General features: G+C 37.7%; 1 protein-coding gene across 4 annotated transcripts in view; it reads right to left on the bottom strand.

The window, feature by feature from the left end:
• The window catches only part of vti1a (vesicle transport through interaction with t-SNAREs 1A), a 102,384-nt gene that overhangs the window by 73,245 nt on the left and 8,258 nt on the right, over positions 1-20,881 (bottom strand). For 2 of the 4 annotated variants that reach the window (XM_058406028.1, XM_058406026.1), the window contains exons 4-5: positions 10,324-10,401; positions 4,050-4,070 (exon numbers count right to left, since the gene is read on the bottom strand). In XM_058406028.1, coding sequence (XP_058262011.1) covers positions 4,050-4,070; positions 10,324-10,401 — 99 coding nt within the window. The remainder of the gene's footprint in view (positions 1-4,049; positions 4,071-10,323; positions 10,402-20,881) is intronic. The other 2 variants (XM_058406029.1, XM_058406027.1) reach the window with 1 other exon arrangement.

The following is a 20,881-nucleotide window of genomic DNA, read 5'->3' on the forward strand; positions in this document are numbered from 1 at the left end:
AAACACATTTCTCCTAATTCTAGCACTTGAGCCATAAAATTATGCCGTCTCGAAAGGGTCTAATAGGAAAACCTGTGATACAGACTTTGAGTAAATAAGCAGGTCACAAAGCCAAACGGACGTGTAATTCCAGTATGAAAATCATAAACCTGTGCCTGAGTTTCAGGTAAAATGCTCTGGATTTCTGGCAGCATTAAAAGATGTGAATGAAATACAATATAATGCTGCAACGTTGTAAAGTCTGCCCTCCAGCCAGAAACACCTGACGACAGTATATCACACCAACAATCCCACCGTTTAGCTTTTATAAGCGCATTGGTCTGTCTTTACAAACGCCTTCAACAGTTACCCCTGTTTACACCATGAGAAAGAGAAAAAGGCTAAAAAAAACGACTGCAGTTCTAGTAAAGCTGTCAAAATATGTACCAGCTAATCACTCTTAGAAAAAAAAAAAATAGATGAAATCCCACTTTTTAAAGTTTGACAATCACAGAGAAGAGAGGGTGAGAGGGAAGAGAAAAAAAACAACTTTTTTTCCCTCCTCCCTGCAGTTGACAGATGTCATTTAAAATTGAAGAAATACTTGTAATAGTTTCTGGGGTGTGAGAGCTGGAGAAAGAGATAGAGAGAAGATGGGAGGGTATGAGAGTGAGAGAATTGGGAGAGAGAGAGAGAGAGAGAGGGAGAAAAAAAGGAGAAAGATGGGGGTGGTGTACGCAAAGGGAAAAGGGAGTCGGCTGTGCCTAATGAGCCCCTCTGGATCAGCGGAGATGGAGGGGACGTATTGACATGCAATGCTTAAGCTAATACACCTAGACCACGGATGTGTGCCTGTGTGCCTGGGAGCACGAGGCAGCCAGGGATACTGACAGAGCAGCTCGCTTCAAAGAGCTCAAGTGATTAGTATGTTATCATTACCATTCGAAACGTGATTTCCCTATTCCCTCTCGGCAAAGGTGACACGTCTCGGGGAGACGGCCAGCAGACTTGCGCGGGGAAAAGCCACTTCAAAGCCTTTCCTTGAATTTTTCTCCCTTTTTGCGCTCGTTTCCCCTCTCCCTCTCTGTGTCTGCTACGGGAGAGGTGGTTTTTTTTTTTTTTTTGGGATGGCGGCTTCCATTGTGGGAGGGGAACGTTCGCATTATGCACTCACGCTCGAAGCATACAGGAGCAGCGCTGAGGGTGAAGGTGGCCACACAGATGCTGTGACGACACTACGCTGTTCTGCAGCTAGTTCCTCTCAGAAGGCAAAAAAGGAGGGTTAAAAAAAAAAAAAAAATCCCAAAGACTACCTGGAAGTCTAAAAAAAGAGGAGGGACTAGGGTCTCACTGTGGTCTTTGCTACATTAACTGTAGACATGGGCAATGTCATAAGTCATAACGCGGGAAGCTGCCAAATCCTGACTCTAAGCTATCTGGAGGTTCACGCAGGAATCCAGGTAGGCCTGCATACATACGGAAAAAGCAGACACGGCAACAGAAACACAGCAATTACACAAATACAGTACAAATACGTATCAGTCACCTATATACCCTTTGCGAGCAACAGGCTGTCATCAAAACAGCTCCAGAGTTCAAGAGAATAGCTGCCTTAAAAGGGTGCATGATAAATACTGGTGTGTCTATGAGCGTGTTCCTGTGTGCACCTTTCCATTTCTACTTATACATTTATTCCTTTTTTTCATCCTCCCAAAAAAAGAATAAAGATAACTAAAATAATAAAGATTATATATATATATATATTTTGTTTTTGTATCTCTTTTTTAAGAGAGAGAAAAAGAAAAAGAAAAATCCCTTGTAAGTTATTAACAGGGAGCCAGAACAATGTAAGCCGTCTGCTCAAAAGAACTCTCCTCCCTTTTCTCTCTCTTTTTTCCCCCCAAATTTCAAACACAAGCACTTACTACCTCAATTTTCAAAAGTTCAGACTCTTTATTATTCCATTAAACGGCAAGAGTCAAAGTGAATAATGATGACAGCTGTGATTTGGGCTGACGATGTGATCTACATGGTTTGTTTGGGACTTGTAAGACGTGGAATTACAAGTGTCAAACAGCTGTGAGTATGGGTGCTAAATATTTAAACATGTTTTCCAGTGGAGGAAAAGGAGTTTTTTTTTTTTTTTTTTTTTAAAAAGCATGCTAAGTGTAGATAAGATATGCGGCCTTTGAGGAAAATTCAGGAAAACAGAAGGGAAAGGTGAAGTGTGCGGCGGAGGAAAATCAAACCTAATTTAACCCGTTCTTACAGACAAAGTGTGTGAGAACAATGAAGGTGTCTTCTGACCCAAGGCTAATCCATACTCCCTGTTTGTTTGCTGATGTGGAAGAAAGACAAAAAAAAAAAAAGCACAAAAACTAGGAAATAAAAACACGAGTCAAGGATAGCGACGTCTTGAGAATTGGGAGGCGCTTCTAAATTATGGATGCAGGAGAATTGGGTGGCTTTTGCATCAGTGGGATTATTCATGTCTGAAAAGCTTGAAAAAAAAAGAAAATTCTAAACACTACTACAAAAGATCCAGCCAAAAACAGACACACACACACACACACACACAAATACAACAGCTCGCTTGGTCACAAACGCACAAACAAAGGCGGACTTGCTCACACACTCTCTTGTGCACATGTACACACACACACACACACTAACAAATTTATCCAAACGAATCAATCAATCAAAGTTAATTCTCAAATTCAGTCAAATTAATCTCTGCAAGTTCACAACAAGCCAGCACTTTTTTTTTTTTTGGTTTTAAAGATTTCTTTTTATAATTCAAAGTCAACTACACACAAAAAAAATATTCTGGAAACGGGGGGGGGGGGGGGGGGGGGTGCCGTTATAAAAAATCTGAAGATCTTTTAATTGAATCTTATACAGGGGTTTTCACAGTTTTCCTTTCATGAGGTTTGCAAGCAGAGGCTGGACTGTTTAGATCTGACATCTGAAACACACTTTACTACTGAATACGTTTTCCCCCCTCCGTTTTCTCCAAAGAACTGGCGTATCAAAAAATTGCATCATCAACGCTATTATCTCTGAAGATAAGCAATCGCTAACTAAACGCTTTCACAAGGCTGGCAGAGAGAGACGATACAGGGAGGAGCAGTCTGGAGTAATGTATGGATGGCGACGAGTTTTCTTTTGTGAATGGAGATGTTCAGATAGTGCGGTCTGTGTTACTGCGGCTGCAATGTGGCTATGATTAGGGGAATCCCAAATCCCGAGTAAAAAAATAAAAAACATTTGAATGCGCTCGCATACACACACACGCAAGTCTGAATGGCGTTTTTTCCCCCTGCCATAATGTGCATTATCGCAAAGTCTGATGTATACAATGAAAACAAAAGCATTTCAAATCGCTCTCTAATCTCGTCCAAAAATAATCTATTACATTAGCATCAGCTTTACAGAGGATCCAGATTCACTGTTCCCTTTTCCCAGTGTTCACTGTTCCTAGTGTCACTAATACTGCATTCACAAACTGAAGAAGAAAAAAAGAACTTGCTGTCGTTTTTGACAATCAAAGCTGTATGCTAAACATGGAGATCATCTAATCTTCCATATTTTTTCATATAAATAATAAACAGATATTATTCTTGGAAGGTTATAGGCTGGGTAAATATTAAAGCACTTTGCAGCATTAAAAAAAAGTAAAAACTATTAGATTAGAATATTAGTAGTAGTCTATTAGAGTCAGTATTATAAGCATGTGAAAACTGAGTGACATTTAAAAGTCTTCACACCTCCCACCTGTCCTCAATCCCTTTAAAAACCACGTTGTGTTTCCTTTTTAAATGTACGTACATGTTTTGTCAGTTTCACTAATCATCACTTTTCAGATGTGTGACAAGATGGTTCAGGTGAAATCCACCGAGCAATACACAGAGCCGCGTCTTGTTTACGTTCATTCAAAAGCAAATGGTTAAAAAAATAAATAAATAAATCAATCAATCAGATTAAGCGCTTGCTTCAACTGCAATGAAAGAGGAGAATAAGTAGAAGAGTCTGGGAAACAGACGAGTAGTAAAAACTGGAGGAGGGCTTACCTCTTCACGTAACTTTATCAACTGCCTCATGAAGGCACAGAAACAGATGGAACGAAAGAGAAAGCAAGAGAGAGAGAGAGAAAGGGGAAAAGAAAAAGAGATAACAAATGAGACATGGCATGAAGCAGATCAGTCATGCAGCTAGGTACAGAATTAACCTTGAGGATTTATCTGTTTGCATGTTAGAAAGCACAGACAAGCACATTATACCGAGCTAAATGTGAGCCTCGTGCTGACTTTTCTGGAAAGGGAAAAAAAAGATAGAGAGATCAAGTTACTGTCACATTACACACAAAGAGCGGGAACGGATTTCTCTACTCGCAATGTCTTAACTATCATTATCAAGAAAGAAAGGAAGGAAAGAGTCAGATCACAGAGCTAGATAGAGAGGGGAAAAGAGTGCAGAAATAGTGTGTACAGTACATCTAGACTTCAACTACAATGTTATGTGTTTTATACTTCATGCTCAGCAAGAGAAAAAAAAAAATCAGGTACTACATCTGTCTTTTCAACTCTGAGCACACATCTGGACAGCGTTAATAAATCACAGTGTGTAGTGCTGCTGTACATAACACTGAACCCAATATTAAGCTAATACAGCGTCTTCTATAATGAGATATTTATCTGCATTTCTCAGTTTCTCATATCAAATAAAAATACTTCATGGTCATCTTCAGGTCTATACAGCAGGACACACTCATGTCCAGTTCGCAATGTTTACTCTATGCTGCACCAAACACATACCAGTTTGAGTTTGACACTGGGACACTTTTTTTTTCCTCTAGTGTCAGCTTCTTTCTTAAAAATGCCATGTCATCAGTAAGCTAATCAGACTAGAGAGAGGGAATCAAACCTTTTTGAGAATGTTTCTAGCCCTGTAGCTAGTCTCTGGTCTGATGAGCTGCCTTCAGCTAAACAATTTACATAAGTGCATGTTATTGGAGGATTTGAAACTGAGAGTCTGCTACACAATCTGGTTTAGTTAAGGTTTAGAAGACTAGACTTGCTGAACTATTGTCTGTTTTTTTAAGCCTTTCTGCAGTATTTTTCCCCAAGTACTCATTTTAAATTCTTCCCATTGTCCAAAACTGAAGCTACATCGTACTGGAAATCATATTAACAACATATACACCAATCAAGCATAACATTATGAGCAGTGCTAGGTGAAGTGAATAACATTGTTTAGCTCCTCATCATGGCACCTGTTAGTGGTTGGGATACATTAGGCAGCAAGTGAACATTTTATCCTCAAAGTTGATGCGTTAGAAGCAGGAAAAATGGGCAAGCGTAAGGATTTGAGCGAGTTTGACAAGGGCTAAATTGTGATGGCTAGAAGACTGGATCAGAGCATCTCCAAAACTGCAGCTCTTGTGGGGTGTTCCCGGTCTGCAGTGGTCAGTATCTATCAAAAGTGGTCCAAGAAAGGAACAGTGGTGAACCGGCAACAGGGTCATGGGCGGTCAAGGCTCATTGATGCACATGGGGAGCGAAGGCTGGACCGTGTGATCTGTTCCAACAGACGAGCTACTGTTGCTCAAACTGCTGAAAAAGTTAATGCTGGTTCTGATAGAAAGCTGTCAGAATACACAGGTCAGGGCTGTTTTGGCAGCAAAAGGGGGACCAAGGGGGACCAGGCCATAATGTTATGCCTGATCGGTGTACAAACACAGTACAGCAATAGGCACAGGCAAAGAAATTCAGTAAAGCAAAGATGCCTTCAACAATAATGAAATTAAATCTCTCTACATTAAAAAATATATATATACACTAGGTGTAAAAAACCTTCACTTTAATTAAAAAAAAAAAAAAAAAAAAAAGGTTTGTGTTGTTTCATAAAGAAATCGGTTTTACTGAATCGTTTTGTCTGAAATGCTACATTTTATTTGCTCGAAAAATTATATATTTGTACTGACTCCAAAATGTAGAAATCCCAAATTAATCAAGGTTTATACCAACGACATAGAAAATATTTTTTTAAATATCTTTTACAGATTATATATATTTGATCATATATATTTTTTTAAATGTATAGTATATTTGATAGCTCTCCACATCAGTAAAATTGACAGACAGAGAGCAGTGCTTATCATGAACACAACACAGGAGAGGAAGGACAAGTTTCATAATTTGTCAGCCGTTGCAGGTGATTTTTTATTTATTTATTTTTTTATCTCCATTACTTGTGTGAGATTAAAGGTGAACAGATCTAAAGAGAGGCTCAGGGCCATTATTAGACCTCTTTTATCTCTCTTTTGTGGGCGCTGGTCATTTTGAATTTTGCTGTTTTTAAAATCACTTGCTATCATATCAGACGAGGCTGGAGCACTTGCATCATAAATTATAAACTCGGTTTGAGAAAAAAAAAAAAATCATATATATATATAAAGATAAAGATATATATATATATATATATATATATATATATATATATATATATATAAATAAAAATGTGAGATGTATTGGGCTGATGTGAAGATGCGTTGATGCGACCGCAGTCGGTGACAACGGCGCCTGTGTGGAGCTGAAGCGTTTCCTCAAGCGTGCTGTCGACTGAAGACAAAGCAAAAAGACCGGAGCTCTGAACACTGGAGAAAGTAAACAGAATACTAATTTTGTGAGCTCGCATCTAAAGCAACCATCTAATAGATGTATGTATAAAATAAATAAATAATTTTTAGAATGTTTGCAAATATTCTAAATATTTCTAATATTGCAAAAAAATAAATAAAATAAAATTTAAAATGTTCTACACAGAATTTATTACCATGTATATTTGTTATTTTCTATATTGTGAATATCTATTAGAACTTTACAAGTTCTTTCAAAGTAACGCACGGCTGTAAATCTGTCAATCTGAACAGATACACAGAAACATATTTCTGTCTTTTTCTGCTGGGAAGAAATAAACCACGTTAAGACCCGAAAGCGTGTTTTCTCTTTATGGTCAGCGTTCATCGGGGTAAAAATTAAAACCACTCTACAGACGTGCCTTTTTAATTTTGTGCAAGCCGCACTGAGCTGTTGCTACAACAACATCTCAATGCAGAGCAAACAAAACATGTTCAATCTTATTTGTGCTGCGTGGATGACTGGGAGCCTTCATTGAGGATTTGTATGGGGGATTTAAAGCTTGAGCTTGTTCTTTTCTATTTTGATTCTTCTTCATTCATAAAGCAGAGGAACAAATCCATTTTTTTTTTTTTTTAGCATTACCTGATCTCACTATCCTGAGTGTGTGTGTGTGTGTGTGTGTTGGTAGGGAGAAGCCATAAAATGTTATAATTACGCTTCAGTGTTCCAACCTTGTATTTTGTGAGCCAGTATTTAAAATTGCACTGTGACAATTTTTATGTTATGATAATTAACGGATTTTCAAACAAGAATTTTTTTTTTGTTCAATACAGAATTCGATACAAGTGCTAATCTACTTCCTTTGTAGGCTGTAAAATCTGCTCTGTGCCAGCTTAAACCAGCGCAATCTCTTGTGGCCAAGCCTTCTGCTGTGACTGAAATCAAAACTATTCCATAGAGTGTTTGTGTGCACAAAATGTGTGTGCTTCCCCACAGGTATGTATGTTTGTGTGTGTGTGTGTGTGTGTGTGGTAAAGAGTCTGTTTTGGGTGGGAAGGGTGGAGGAGGGTGCAATGGCAGACCATCACATTATTAAAAAAAAAAAATTGCGATAGTGCCAATTCGGTCTCTGTCCGCATACAGATAACGAATAAATGCGGCGCTCTATTAAACCATTTTTCAGCCATTATCGCAGGTCCAACATGCCATTTTCAGAACTTATAACAGCTCCCTATTTACTTAGCTAGAAATCCTTTCCATGTAGCGAACAGATTTGTGAGCAATAATACTCTGCTCAGCCAGTGCTATATGAAATGATCCTGACCTCTTTCAGATCATCAGGAATTAAATTGACCAACTTGCCCCAGCTCCCCCATCTCCTCCTTTCCACTCCATCACACCCGTCTTGCTCAATTAAAAAACTTTGAAGTTCCGAGCACTCCACTCGCAGCGCGGCCGAGTCGACTACTCCCAAAGTTTTTAAAATGGAAATGAAGTAGGTATGGCACCTGGAAAAGGGGGTGAGACTTGACCCCATATTTTCTGTTCAGTCTATTATTATTATTTTTTTTTTTTAAATATACATAAAATGAGAATTCCTGATTACTAAACATGATTTCATCTGCTATCTCAATAATAAACAGTCCATAAGGACAGGAAAGAAAACAGAAGATATTAACAAACGATATTTTAGGGGTGGGACATAATATCATATCATAAAGGATTTTTTTTGTTCAAATGAAGGCATTTAAATAATAAAAGATATGCATCATGATATTTAGGTTAGAGTAATATTGCATGCAAATACATTTTTATTACATTTACATTAAAGAATACATTTTTAATGTATCTTATACATTTATTTTTTTTATATACTTCTAAATATTTTATTTTTAAATATAAAACCATGTATTTAAAATCATTAAAACTGAAATGTTACATTTTTTTTTAGAATAATAATATTTAATATATTAAATTTGCTGGGGTTATTGTTGTAACAGGAAAAAATCATTTTTTTTATTTAAAGATTTAAGATGAATGGTTTTTCTAAAGATTGCAAAAAAAAGTGTAGCATCACATTAGCTGCTACTAGTCAGTTTGGAATTATTTAAAAAATAAGAAAAATAATAAGAAAAAATAATGATATCTAATGAAAGCTTGCTTTGGAAGACATAATTAATCACAGTATTGATGCTGTATCTGTAAATTGCTTAGCCCTGATGCTGGTGGTGAGAGGACCAGTTCGTTTTCACCTGCGCTTTGGTTTTTGGGAATTGTTATAATGTAGGACAGAAGTGTTCATTTTTTTTCAGCCTTTACCTATAAAATAATTTCTGCAGACACTCAGCATACATTTATGAACATAATTCCACTATTCAAATATTAAGTCTTTTTATACCCAAACTTTGTTTTAAAGGTATTGGGGTTTTAAATAAAGCCATTTACTTGAAATGTCCAGTCAAATAGGCTTATTTTTAATAAGAAGTAATCAATCTTGAGTAATGACTGAAATGATCGTGACTTGAGGTTTCAGTGAGGATAAGAACGTGGGCCAGAGAAGGGAACAGTGATAGAATATGTTGTTCCTTTTGCAGTAATTTAATAGGAATTGTCACTGTCAGAATTGTCACTAAATAAGACAGCTCTGGGGTTACATCTACTCTTTAACTCCTGTATAAATGTCTCACACACACTGTTTTTGGGCCACTAGTTTGGAGGAAGTATGCATATCAATTATGGATCTAGGCTAAGCTTACATACGTTAGTAAGATGTGCAGTGAACGGGTTGTTATTGAAATGCTAATGAGCAGGATATAAAAAAGGAAAAAAAAAAAAAAAAACTTTATTTAGCGGAGTTTTGCTCATAATTTATACTGATGCACTGCACTTTCACAATATAACCATAAAAAATACTTGTCTTCTGTATGCATGTGTAGAACAATTAAAATTCAATATAAATGTTTGCAGTATAGATGATGCAGGCAAAAAGCGCTTGTGTTGATATGCCCAATTTACTGGGGTTATTGTTTTTGTAACAGGACTTAAAAGATAAGCGTGGCTTTTTTTTTTTTGTTTTTGTTTTTTTTTGGCAGGAATAAATTTGAATAAATCATTCCAATTTTTTGGAAACTGTTTATCTCTTTACCAGATTTATGTCGTGTCATTTCTAATTGAGCTGGGCACACAAAGATGTCGAGTCGGACAATTCGATGTATGGCGAAGTCTAAAACATAAATAGTTTCAGAAACACTACTCATCTTCATCCTTTACTGTTTCGAGACGATGTATTATTCTGAAACCCGACAATACACCAACATGGCTGTTTTACTACAATATATATATTGTGTTCTTGACTTTGTGAGGTTCTCACCCCCACCACGTGTGCTTAAAAGACTGTGAAAGCTGCAGATTTTCTTCTCTTTTTTAAGGAGGATAGAGGGGGGTCATTTTGAGAAAAGATAAGCACTCAGACGGATGGAGAACAGCTGGGCGAAAGGGCCAATACGTCCCAATCTGGTGCTGCCCAGACCACGGTCAGAGCCCGGAGCCCATTCAGCACTGGCCAGCTTTGCATTAAACAGTGTTGCTTCCACATGACTGGGTGCCAATAGCAGAGAGGCTGTGTATGTGAGAGAAGGGGACCCTAATGGCCCCAGAGCAGCCACCCACACCGGGAGCCCAAAGCTCCTGATTAGCTCCCTACCTGACTCTCTGAGGAGCTCCCATCATCCCCCAGGAGCTCGTTCCGCACCTCATCACTGTAGGCAATACGTGACCTTTTCTGCAATGAGGGGAGAGAAAGAGAACAAGAGAAAGAGGGAGAAGGGGAGAGAGGGAGAAAGACCAAGGGAAGGAAGAAGAGAGTAAAGGAGGGGGGAGAGAGAAAGAAAAACAAGTTTTAGTTCAGATGCACAAGGAAAAAAAAAAGAAAAAAAAAATCACACATATTTCTGAAGCACGAGAGCCCCCTAATGGATTAATACATGAAACAAATGTTTACATCTGACAATCTCTAGACTGCGTGGTGTACTTATAAGTGAGTAAAGTGAGTGTATATGTTTGTTTGTGTTCATATATCCATTTTGGTTCGAGGTGAATCGGAGCCATGGAATTAATGGAAAAAGTCCCCTTCCACTTAAATAAATGAAAAGTGAAGAATGGTGAACCATAGGAGGAGGCATAGGCAGCGAGCGTATTAGAAAAGTGCGAGTTGTCAGAGGGAAATGTGTTCTGGGGGCTGTCACCGCTGTCAGTGCTGTACTCTGGCAGGCCCTGTGATAATGCACAGCCAAGCAGCTAGACAGAGAATAATTCATCACCCAGGTTGACGCGATTGGCGTGCCATCAAATTCGGGCTCGCTCTCCCCTGGTCTTCTCCGCTACACACCGGAGAGAGAGGGATGCCATGTCCAAGAAGGAAAAGAGAAAAGAAAACAGGCACACCCATACGCCCACGCACACACACTTCAGAGTGTGCCACCTTGAATTCTGAAAGAGCACAAGCTGTGTATGGTGTGTTTACAAAACCAGCAAACCTCTTCAAATACCCTCCAAACTAAACACACAGTGGCAGGAAGAAATAAATAGTGTTTACTGAGACTGCTTCCCCCTGTTCGCTTCACTGCGGCTGTGCGGCTGGACAAAATGCTCAAGCAATTAAAACAATAAAATAAAATAAAATAATAACAACAATAATAATAATAATGCACAATTACAAATAGATACAATAGATACAAATACATATATAAGTATTATATTATTATTATTATAAATATTATTATTATTATTCTTAGTAAGTTCATTTCCATAATACAAGATACAGACTCAATGAGGCATTTAAAGTCTAAATTAAATTAAATTTATATGCAAAATCGTATTATCAAGTAATAATATACTGCTAGGCATAAAGACAAAGATAAATCAGTGACTATATAAATTAAGTCTTTTTTTAATTCACTAAAAAAATGCCTTGGTTTACAAACAAGAATATTTAGGGCAAAATAGATCTAAAAATATACAGGGCAAAAAAACAAAACAAAACAAAACAAATTCAATTAAGAAAAATTAAAAAATTCAAATAGATTAAGGACCATCAGAGCAGTGATATTTTTGTCGATGCTGATCAGTAACTGTCAATGATCTGTCCTCACAAGAGACGCCCTGACACGCTACGGGGAAAGAAAAACACCCACGTATTCCGTTTGAGTAGAGTTTCATCTTAAAGAACAGCGGCGTAACTTTGGGGAATGTCGGCTCGCTGGTAATTGAAACTGGAAGCCTTGGAGAACACTTTATTTGAACACATACGCTGACATTTTCTGCAACACAACCACGCTGTTTTGTTTCGTTCTGTTGTTTCTAAATAGCAGTTTGTTGTAGCTCAGAGCATCAGCTTCTTTGGCAACGTAACCTTTGAGTGGGGCGCTCACAAAAAGAATGGCAAATGTAGCTTTAAGTCACGGACGAGGAAAAGCTTGTGATCCAAACAAATAGGGCTGTCTTTCCCAAACCGTTTAGACCATTTCAAAACTCCCCCTGCAGTCAAACATGGCATGTGATGATTATTCCTCCTTCATCTACAGCACAGAAGATGGTCAATACTGAGTGAAAAAGCCTTAGACTTTGGAAATGCTTTGATTAGCGATACTCCGGATTAGTTACTTTGACGTTAGCCGTTAAACAGCAGTATAATACTTTTTCCCTATTTGCACATCTTTTAAATTCGGCAGAAAGCACCATTAGCTTCAGCTCCTCCAGATGCCGGCACATGCTGCTTTTAATAATGGCTAGAAATACCCTAAAATCACTTAAAGTTCAGCTAATGTGAAAAGACATTATAAAACCAATAATAGGGTTAGCACTTTAAATCAGTTGATTTCAACTTCCTCATAGCGTTTACAGCATGGTGAAGCTGGAACCACTTAAAACTGCACAAAAGCATGAAACCAAAGGAAGACACTTGTAATCTAAAAAGAATGAGCGCTTTCACAGATGTCTTATTGCGGAGTGAAAAGAAAGGAAAGAATCTTTTAATCTAGTTTGTTTCTTTTTCGTCACTTTTTTTTTTCTAATCTTGGGTGAAAATTTGCTTCTATTCCAGGAACGACAGGTTGAGATACAAAGATCCAGCTTAGGCTTATGCAAAGTGATCTGTCTGTCTTTTATAACAGATGCCGTTCATCAACTGGACACCGTCCTCTTAAAAAACAGAAAATTTTTAAAAATAAAATTCATATTGAAGCTGCATATTATTACGTATTGAATTCACATCTCTAATAATGTCTATGTCGTGTCCCATGGTTTACCTCATGGAATGCTATCAATAATTAAAAATCATATTTGTTAAAAAACAACCCACTTTTTTCCCCTCTTTCCTCACCCTCTTTTTTTTTATTTTATTTCGACAGTAAAAAAAAAAAAAGGATGCACTGGTAAGAAAGGTACCTTGTCGGCTACGAAAATAAACAGTTCATTAGATTGGCTGTTAAAGGCGTGAAAACACCCACGGGCAGAGTTTAATGAGAGGCCCTGATGCGACTCTGCAAATGCGTTTCTTCCACTTCTCCGCTTTTTATTTTCACCCCACGCACACAGTTGGTGGCAAACCATGAAGAGTAATTAATGATATTTAATTTACAATTTACAAAGTGTGTCTCATTAGCTATTTGTCACTAGTGGGGAAAAAAAAAGTCTGCCCAGTTCTGATTTTGACTTAAATTGGCATTTAACCTATTTTTTTCTGCCAATAATGATCCTCTACACATCTTTAAGAGAAAGTAACACTGCAGGTGCTAGAAAACAAAATAAATACTCTCCATGATCGTAAAACCAATGCATATTGTATAAATATATATAAATCTGATTGAGCAAGCAGCTGAATATTGCATGTAATGCGTAACGTATAGCGATCTGTCACAAGTGAATCAGTGGAGCAGTGCGACGGAGAGATGAAGTGCTTTAGTGGTTAAAGAAAGCAAAGACTTTTTCAAGCAGGCTGCAGTATCACAACAGAGTCTTAAATAATGCATCACATCCTAGCAGGGGGCTAACACTCTCCACAGGCCAAAAGAACAACACACACACACGCTTTTGTTTGTGCGTGTGTGTGTATGTGTGTGTGACAAAAATAGAAAGTGCTTAAGTTAAACAAATATCTAAATATGTGATAGTCGCATACAATTTTATTTATTTATATATATATATATATATATATATATATATATATATATATATATATATACACACATACACACATTATATAAATTTATATTTATATATATATATATATATATATATATATATATATATATATATATACATACATATATACACATACACATATATATATTTATATATATATAAAATGTATACACCCACAAAAAGACATATAAAGGGTCTCTGAGCTTCAGTTTACTGGAAAGCAACCTTTTTTTTTTTTAATCTAATCTTTAACTGTCCAGTTTGGGTCAATCTGTTCCCTGATTCTTGTTCTTGCCTGACGGAATGTGCTGCAACTCAATGTGGTCTTCTCTCTGTTGTAGTCCATCTACCTCAAGATTTGTTGTGTGCATGCTGAGATGCTTTTCTGCTCACAACTGTTGTAAAGTGTGAATATTTGAGTTACTATATCCTTCCTGGCAGCTTGAACCAATCTGCCCAGTTTTCTCTGACCTCACTTATCAACAAGCCATTTCCACTCACAGAACTGTCACTCACTCAGTGCATTTTGTTTTTCTGCACCGTTCTGAATAAACTCTGGAGACTGTGGTGTGTGAAAATCCCAGCAGATCAGCAGTTTCTGAAACAATCAGCCCATCTAGTACCAATATCCATGCCACAATCAAAGTCCCAGACATCAGACTTCTTTCTTCATTCTGATGTTTGCTGTTAAACATTACCTGAAACTCTTGACCTGTACAGTCATTATTAGGTACGAAAAACGTCATAAAATGCTTTATTTAGTTTATTTCAAGTTTTAAATTCATCCTATCTACAATCAGAGAGAAATGTACATGCAAGATAAATGACCAAACAGCTGTGAGTGTGGACATGAATTAGTCACTTAATAAAAGAAAAAAAGAAAAAGAAAAAGAAAAAAGAAAAAGAAATTGCAGGAGCAGTGAAACAAGCGCCACATCGCAGCATGGAGCCTCTCATTAGCACACAGGCTGGTGGTTTGTGGCTTTTGTGCGCAAAGTATTACGTTTCACAACCACAGAGGTCTGGAGAAAAAAATCCTTTACTATGATCCAAAAGAACGCATGTGGTAGATAGCAAATTAACACACCATACTGACTATACATGTACAAAAAAAACCCAAAAAACTTATCATTATGTACATTTTTTTCCAGCCTATTATCTACATGTATGTGGCACTACATATATAGTTTAAAGACATAATGATTTATTCATGTAACATATATGTTCTGTATATTAAACTAGTTTTTTAACTCGTATCTACATAGATATTCAAAAGTTGGAAAGAAAAAAAAATTCATCAGTGCTATTTATCTAATGTTCTTTATAATACTATTTGGTAGTAGCTGCAAATAGTTTCGATTTTTCTGCCAAGAGGAGTGCTTTTTAAAATTAAATGTAAATCAAGAGCAGTCAATAAGCCATAAACTCACATCAGTGGGCGAGAGAAACAGACATAAAAACCACTGCAAGTGAAATCCCAACAAAAGAATAACTCCAACAGTCTTTGATTGAGGAAGCAGAATATACTTTTTGAAGGCCGGGGAGTCGCTGTGAACGGTTATTTCTTTAAGGCACAAGAGCCGATTAAACTCAATATTAAAATAGGGAAGCATTTCTAATGAAAAATCAAAGGCTGTTTTTTTCCCGTCTTCGTGTTTCTCTCTGTGCCGTTCTCTCGTGCACTTTAATGGCAGTCTGGGAAAGAGGCTGGCGCGGGTGCTAGCAGAGTCGACCCTGGCTCGTCAGTGCTGCAGAAATCAATAACGAAGAGCCGATGGGAAGGGAGCCTGGCAGAGCAGGCAGGGCCGGACCCACTCTCATCCCAGCATTCTCCTCTGGCGTGCAGTGGGGATTAAAATGTGCCTCCCCGGGTCAGCACCAGAGAAAAGGTGAGATTAGAGGAAATGGAAGAGGGATTTCTGAGGCACAGGATACCTGGCGAGCAAGGAACCAATCGCCCATTAGCCTGTGGCTACCTACATATGGTTCAGTGAACCTTCCAGAAAAAAAAGGGGGGGGGGGAGAACTTTCTTCCTCTATGCCTCCCCCATGCCTTCCTCAACATTTCTCTTTCTCTCCATCTCTCTTTTGGAAACACACTTTTAACTCTTCCTTAGCTTTAGTGGTGGCTTATCTGCTGACCTTACAGTGTTGTCTATTCTAAGAGCTAGCCGAGTGCATAGTCCGCTAGTCACAAATATATTTGGGTTTATTACTGTGTTAAAATGTGCATGTCCGCACACGTATTGATCCGCTATAAAACCATCTTATGAAGACTTTCTATAGCGTGGCCTTTGTCTGGCCTGAATGGTGAGGTTATTAGCATCAGAATGGTAAACAGGCAGAGGAGCTTAGCTACATTGTTAATGCTACACATTTCTATATACTTTTTTTATTTAACTTCATTATGCATGCAAAATTCAAATGAGATTTGCCTCACATGGGAGCATTATACACATAACCCCATTGGACTTAACTTCATCCACACTTTAAAATACGTCTTTTGAAGGTTAAGAACAAATATATGCAAATTTAAAAGAGTTGCACCCTAAGGGTGTTTTTTCCAGGCCATATGAGGAACTTATTAAGAAGGGACAGCATTCTTTCATCACTCTCTTTCACTCTCTTACAAACTGTTTCCAAAATTGATTTTAGCTGCTTCTTCAAACAAATACAGGCACACAGTGTTAACTTCAAACGCCTCTTAAATGCTATCCAATACATAAAGGAATTACAAGCTTTTAGCTTTCTTTAGAGAGGTCAGAAACAATCAGGATGATGTGTATAACTGCAATGGGGGGAAAAAAAGCAATTGTACAGCCAAAAGCCCAGAGTTTTACTATAGAGCTAAAAATATTTCGTCTGAACTGAAGACGAAAAACTAAGACGCCACAACAGAGAAACAGAAGCTACATAATGTCACCACAATGCCACGAGATGCAAAACAGAAGACGTCTACCCTGATAAAGAAACAATCATGCTAGCTGGTCTTCTCTTCAATGTCAGGTAGCAAACATTTGGCTTGAAAGAGATATTTTTGGTGTTTGTAAAAATGTGATCAAGACCGCCTCAGCCTTTAAACCAGCAGACTTCAAGCCAAAATATTCCCAGAGACATGCTCACATTTTTCACAGAGCTCATTAGAAGCACTTAAGTCAGAGGAAAGTAAATGAAGTTCAAGTGGGGAAACTTTAAAGCATTTCAAACACTTTGTCTATTCTGTAAATAAATAGTGAGGGGGAAATAGAAGAAGAAGAACAAAAAAACAAAACACAGATGTCAAACTAGACTGGAATTTGTAAACTTCCTGGGTCTCACTCCAGGGTGTGTTTTTTAAAATAGGAAACAAAAATAACAAATGATACCCTAATTTACTGTATAAACACTTCATGGTTTTCTATTATTCCGTCAGTTGGCAAAATAAATAGTTACTTCATGACTTTATGCTTGTAGCGCAGAAGTGCAGACAGATCTGCTTTATCTCATGCTCATGCTCGGAATGATGAAGTGTCCTGTGTGTCCAGCAGATCAATTAGGCTACACTGACATAATGAGGACAAGTGCTACAGTGGTCAAACAATTCAGCTTATCCCATTACTCTATATATAGTCGGTATATATAAAGTTACACACGTTTTATCAAGATGATATAGATTACTAAATGATGCAACATGAACGCACAGAAAGCTGTTTTGAGAGGTTGTTAGTTTACTCGCTCAGTGATAGCAGCCCGTTTCTATTAAGTGCATCATCTCCTCATTTCTAGCCAAGGAGGCCTGATTTTCCCCTCTGAGTGACACGGGACTTCACCTCATCAACTTCCTATCACTGCGATTACCACATGCGCCACGGAGCAGATTTCGCAAAGCCACCGAATCACACCTCGACACATTTCCCTCGATTCCCTCCGTCCATGCACTAGATCCTCAGAGAAAAAAAATGACAGAGAAACATTTTAAAACTGTTTCTGGAAATAATCAACTCATCAACTTTATTAGTCAAAGTACTAACAAATGCATCTAGTAGCAAGAATCACATTTTATTTCCTCATACATGCGTCCAACAAAAAAACATATTTTTTGCATCAAGCCTAAATATTTTACTTAGCAATATAACCAACACAAATTTTTACATAATACAGCAATTTCTAAAATTAACTAAATATTTAGTCAAAAAAATTCAGCAAAACTACAGCAAAGAAAAATTAAATAAACTGATATTAAATCTATTATTTTATAGTTTATGATTTTTCATTAACTATTTATAAGAGAATCAAATTGAATCAAATAATTACTTCATAAAAATCAGTCATGCTAACAGAATTAAATTCAATCTTTATAATATATTTGATGTAAGGTGGTCGTATATAGCCGTGTCCAATCTCTGCATATTACAGTTAAATACGGATAGCTCACGAACACTTATATAATCTGCCACATCGATTGTACCTATGAGATATCTACAGACATCTATTATAAAATCTGCTTGTGTATTTCAGGACTTGTACACATCTCGTAGTGGTGTTCATACTAAATAAAGAATATGTTATGTAATGCTATTGATGCAACCATGTACATCAGTATGATCATGTAATACAGTGTTATGAGTGGAGTGGCATTGCTAAACCACAGTTAAAAAAAATTTCCGATTTGCAATTTTAGAAACGGGAACACTTTAATAGAAGATAGAATATAGAGTTTGTGCATGTTACATAACGACTACGTAAATAAATATTGTATAAAAACTGCATTCCAATTACCTATAAATCACACGAAAAACTAAGAAACTGTACCAGTGGGGATACGGGACAGGTGAAATATCTGCTCAGAGTAATGGTGAAGGCCATTCCTTCATTTTAATTTCTTCACAACTTTAATATAAATATAAAAAAATATGGAGATTCCTGGCTATCAGTGGGTCTAGCTGTATCAAGAAGAGGCTCTTCAGATCCACAAATGCCTTTAAGCCTCAGCAGCTCAGATGCAGTTTTTCTCAGTAAGATATTGAATACAATGGTTCAACGTCGCCATCTTCTGGTCAGGAAAGAGAAAAATACTGAAGCCAGAGGGAGAGTGGAAAGTGGTGATTCACAGAGCTGTATATATGAATCCCATGTGACAACTTCATGAAAACGCAATATTGTCACATTTTCTTTCTAAGCTTTACAGGTAACTTGGCTGAAGAAGTGCAAAGCTCTGATTTGTATCAAACCACGCAAAATATTAATGACACTGGTCAGAATTTTTATTCTAAAGCAAAACATCGGTGGCATCGTTAAGAGGTCAATTCTTAAAGGATATTTAGAATTTATGGTTAAGCACAAACACTAGCTGGACACCTCATAATGAGCAGATGATATAATATGGCCATATAAGAGAACTTGGAGGTGGTGGAACTCAGCTCCTTTGAAGATTTGCAGTCTATTTACCCAACTGGCTTCATTAAATTATGCCTCCATTACAGTGCTCTCCTGTCAGATCAAAGCCATGACTAAGAGGCATGTCATTCTGGTCCCCGAACTCAATGACTTTTAGCATGACCAATCACAGACAAATCACCTTATCCTCTCTTTTTTCCCCTATCAACGCTCTCTTTTCTCTGCCAATGTATGGCCTCCAAAGGGTTTGGCTTTCAGACCCACTGTCCCTTTATCAAAATGAAGCCATCATCAAGCACACCCGCCTTTGGCATGTCCTTCTGATATGTTACTCTCCTTTTTTCCCCTAGAAGTGTGGCAGAGTTGCTGGGTCAACCAGTCTCCGTCTGCTACTGAACAGGAGGCTGAGTGTGGGAAGTGGCAATGGCAGGAGGACTTCAAACACGGGTGAATGACTGGATGTGAGAGAGGGGTAAAGTGAGAGAAGCTCCAGGAAGACCAGATGAGGGGAAGGCCAGGACAGGGCCTTGATTTCCCATGGAAGCACAACAAAGACTCCTTTTTAAAATAAAATAAGCGATGGCCTTTTTCATGACACCTCTTAGAAGTGTGCGCATGTGCTCTTCGCATCGCATGGCAGAGAGGATAAGCCATCCACGCTAAAGCATTTGGCACTTCTGAGCACCCTGCTGAATCTCTCAGCTTTGGGACATTTGCTAGGGCTTACTATCAACAGAAGCTTCAGGGAGAGCTGTCTTTCAAATACACACAGGACGAAGAAAATCTCATTCAATATCAGACGCGTTTTAAAATCAGCTGGTTGGAAATGTATATTAAACAAACTGACATACAGAAACTTCCTGTTTATGCAGGATATGACCTGGGATGTAAACCAATTGCCAAGAAAAGATTCAGACACACAAGCAAGCTGAGAACTGCTATCCGACAATGTAAACATCTGAAACATGTGAAAGGAAAACAATAAGCCACAAGTTTAGCTTGAAGGGGGTTAAAAGGATCAGATGAGGGCTGAATGTAATGTGAAAGCCCTGCACAGCAAGTGTTAATTGCATGATAATTAACCGCAGCATCCGTCAAACAAGAGAAGTTAAAGATTAATCATCAGCCAATTAAATGCCCATGGTGAGGAGTGTGAGGCCTCTCTGAGGGGGAAAAAAAAAAAAAAAAAAAGAAAGATCTCACTCTGATCTAAGCCATCAGACTCAGAGGCATAGTATCAGATCATTGGAAAGAGTTCATTTTCTTAAATGTTCTCATTTATTTCATGCCTTTTTGTAATCTTTGTTGATGCTTCTACCATCTGGCATTGATATTGAGCATACCTCTAATTAGATCCACGTGCAGGGTTTGAACACGGGATGTAGATGAAGAAGAACAGGAAAAGAAAGGAATAGGACGTGGTTTGTGCTGAGACTTATTGCGAGTTCAGATTTCAGACAGATTCATTCCTCACATTCTCACAGATGGCACAATGGCCTGATGAAAGGCATTCAAATCCATTAAAGGTAAATGCAGAAAGTATTCGTATTTTCTTAAGAAATGTCTGAACACAACAACTAACAAATAAGAGTGAAGCAAGACAAAAACCAGTTTCTGAGGGCAAGGCCTTCATTAAGGTTTGATGTGAGTAGGGTGGGTTTTGGACGGCAGGTACAATTTATGAA

The sequence above is a fragment of the Hemibagrus wyckioides genome, linkage group LG13, assembly GCF_019097595.1.
Source record: "Hemibagrus wyckioides isolate EC202008001 linkage group LG13, SWU_Hwy_1.0, whole genome shotgun sequence".
Classification (NCBI taxonomy): Eukaryota; Metazoa; Chordata; class Actinopteri; order Siluriformes; family Bagridae; genus Hemibagrus; species Hemibagrus wyckioides.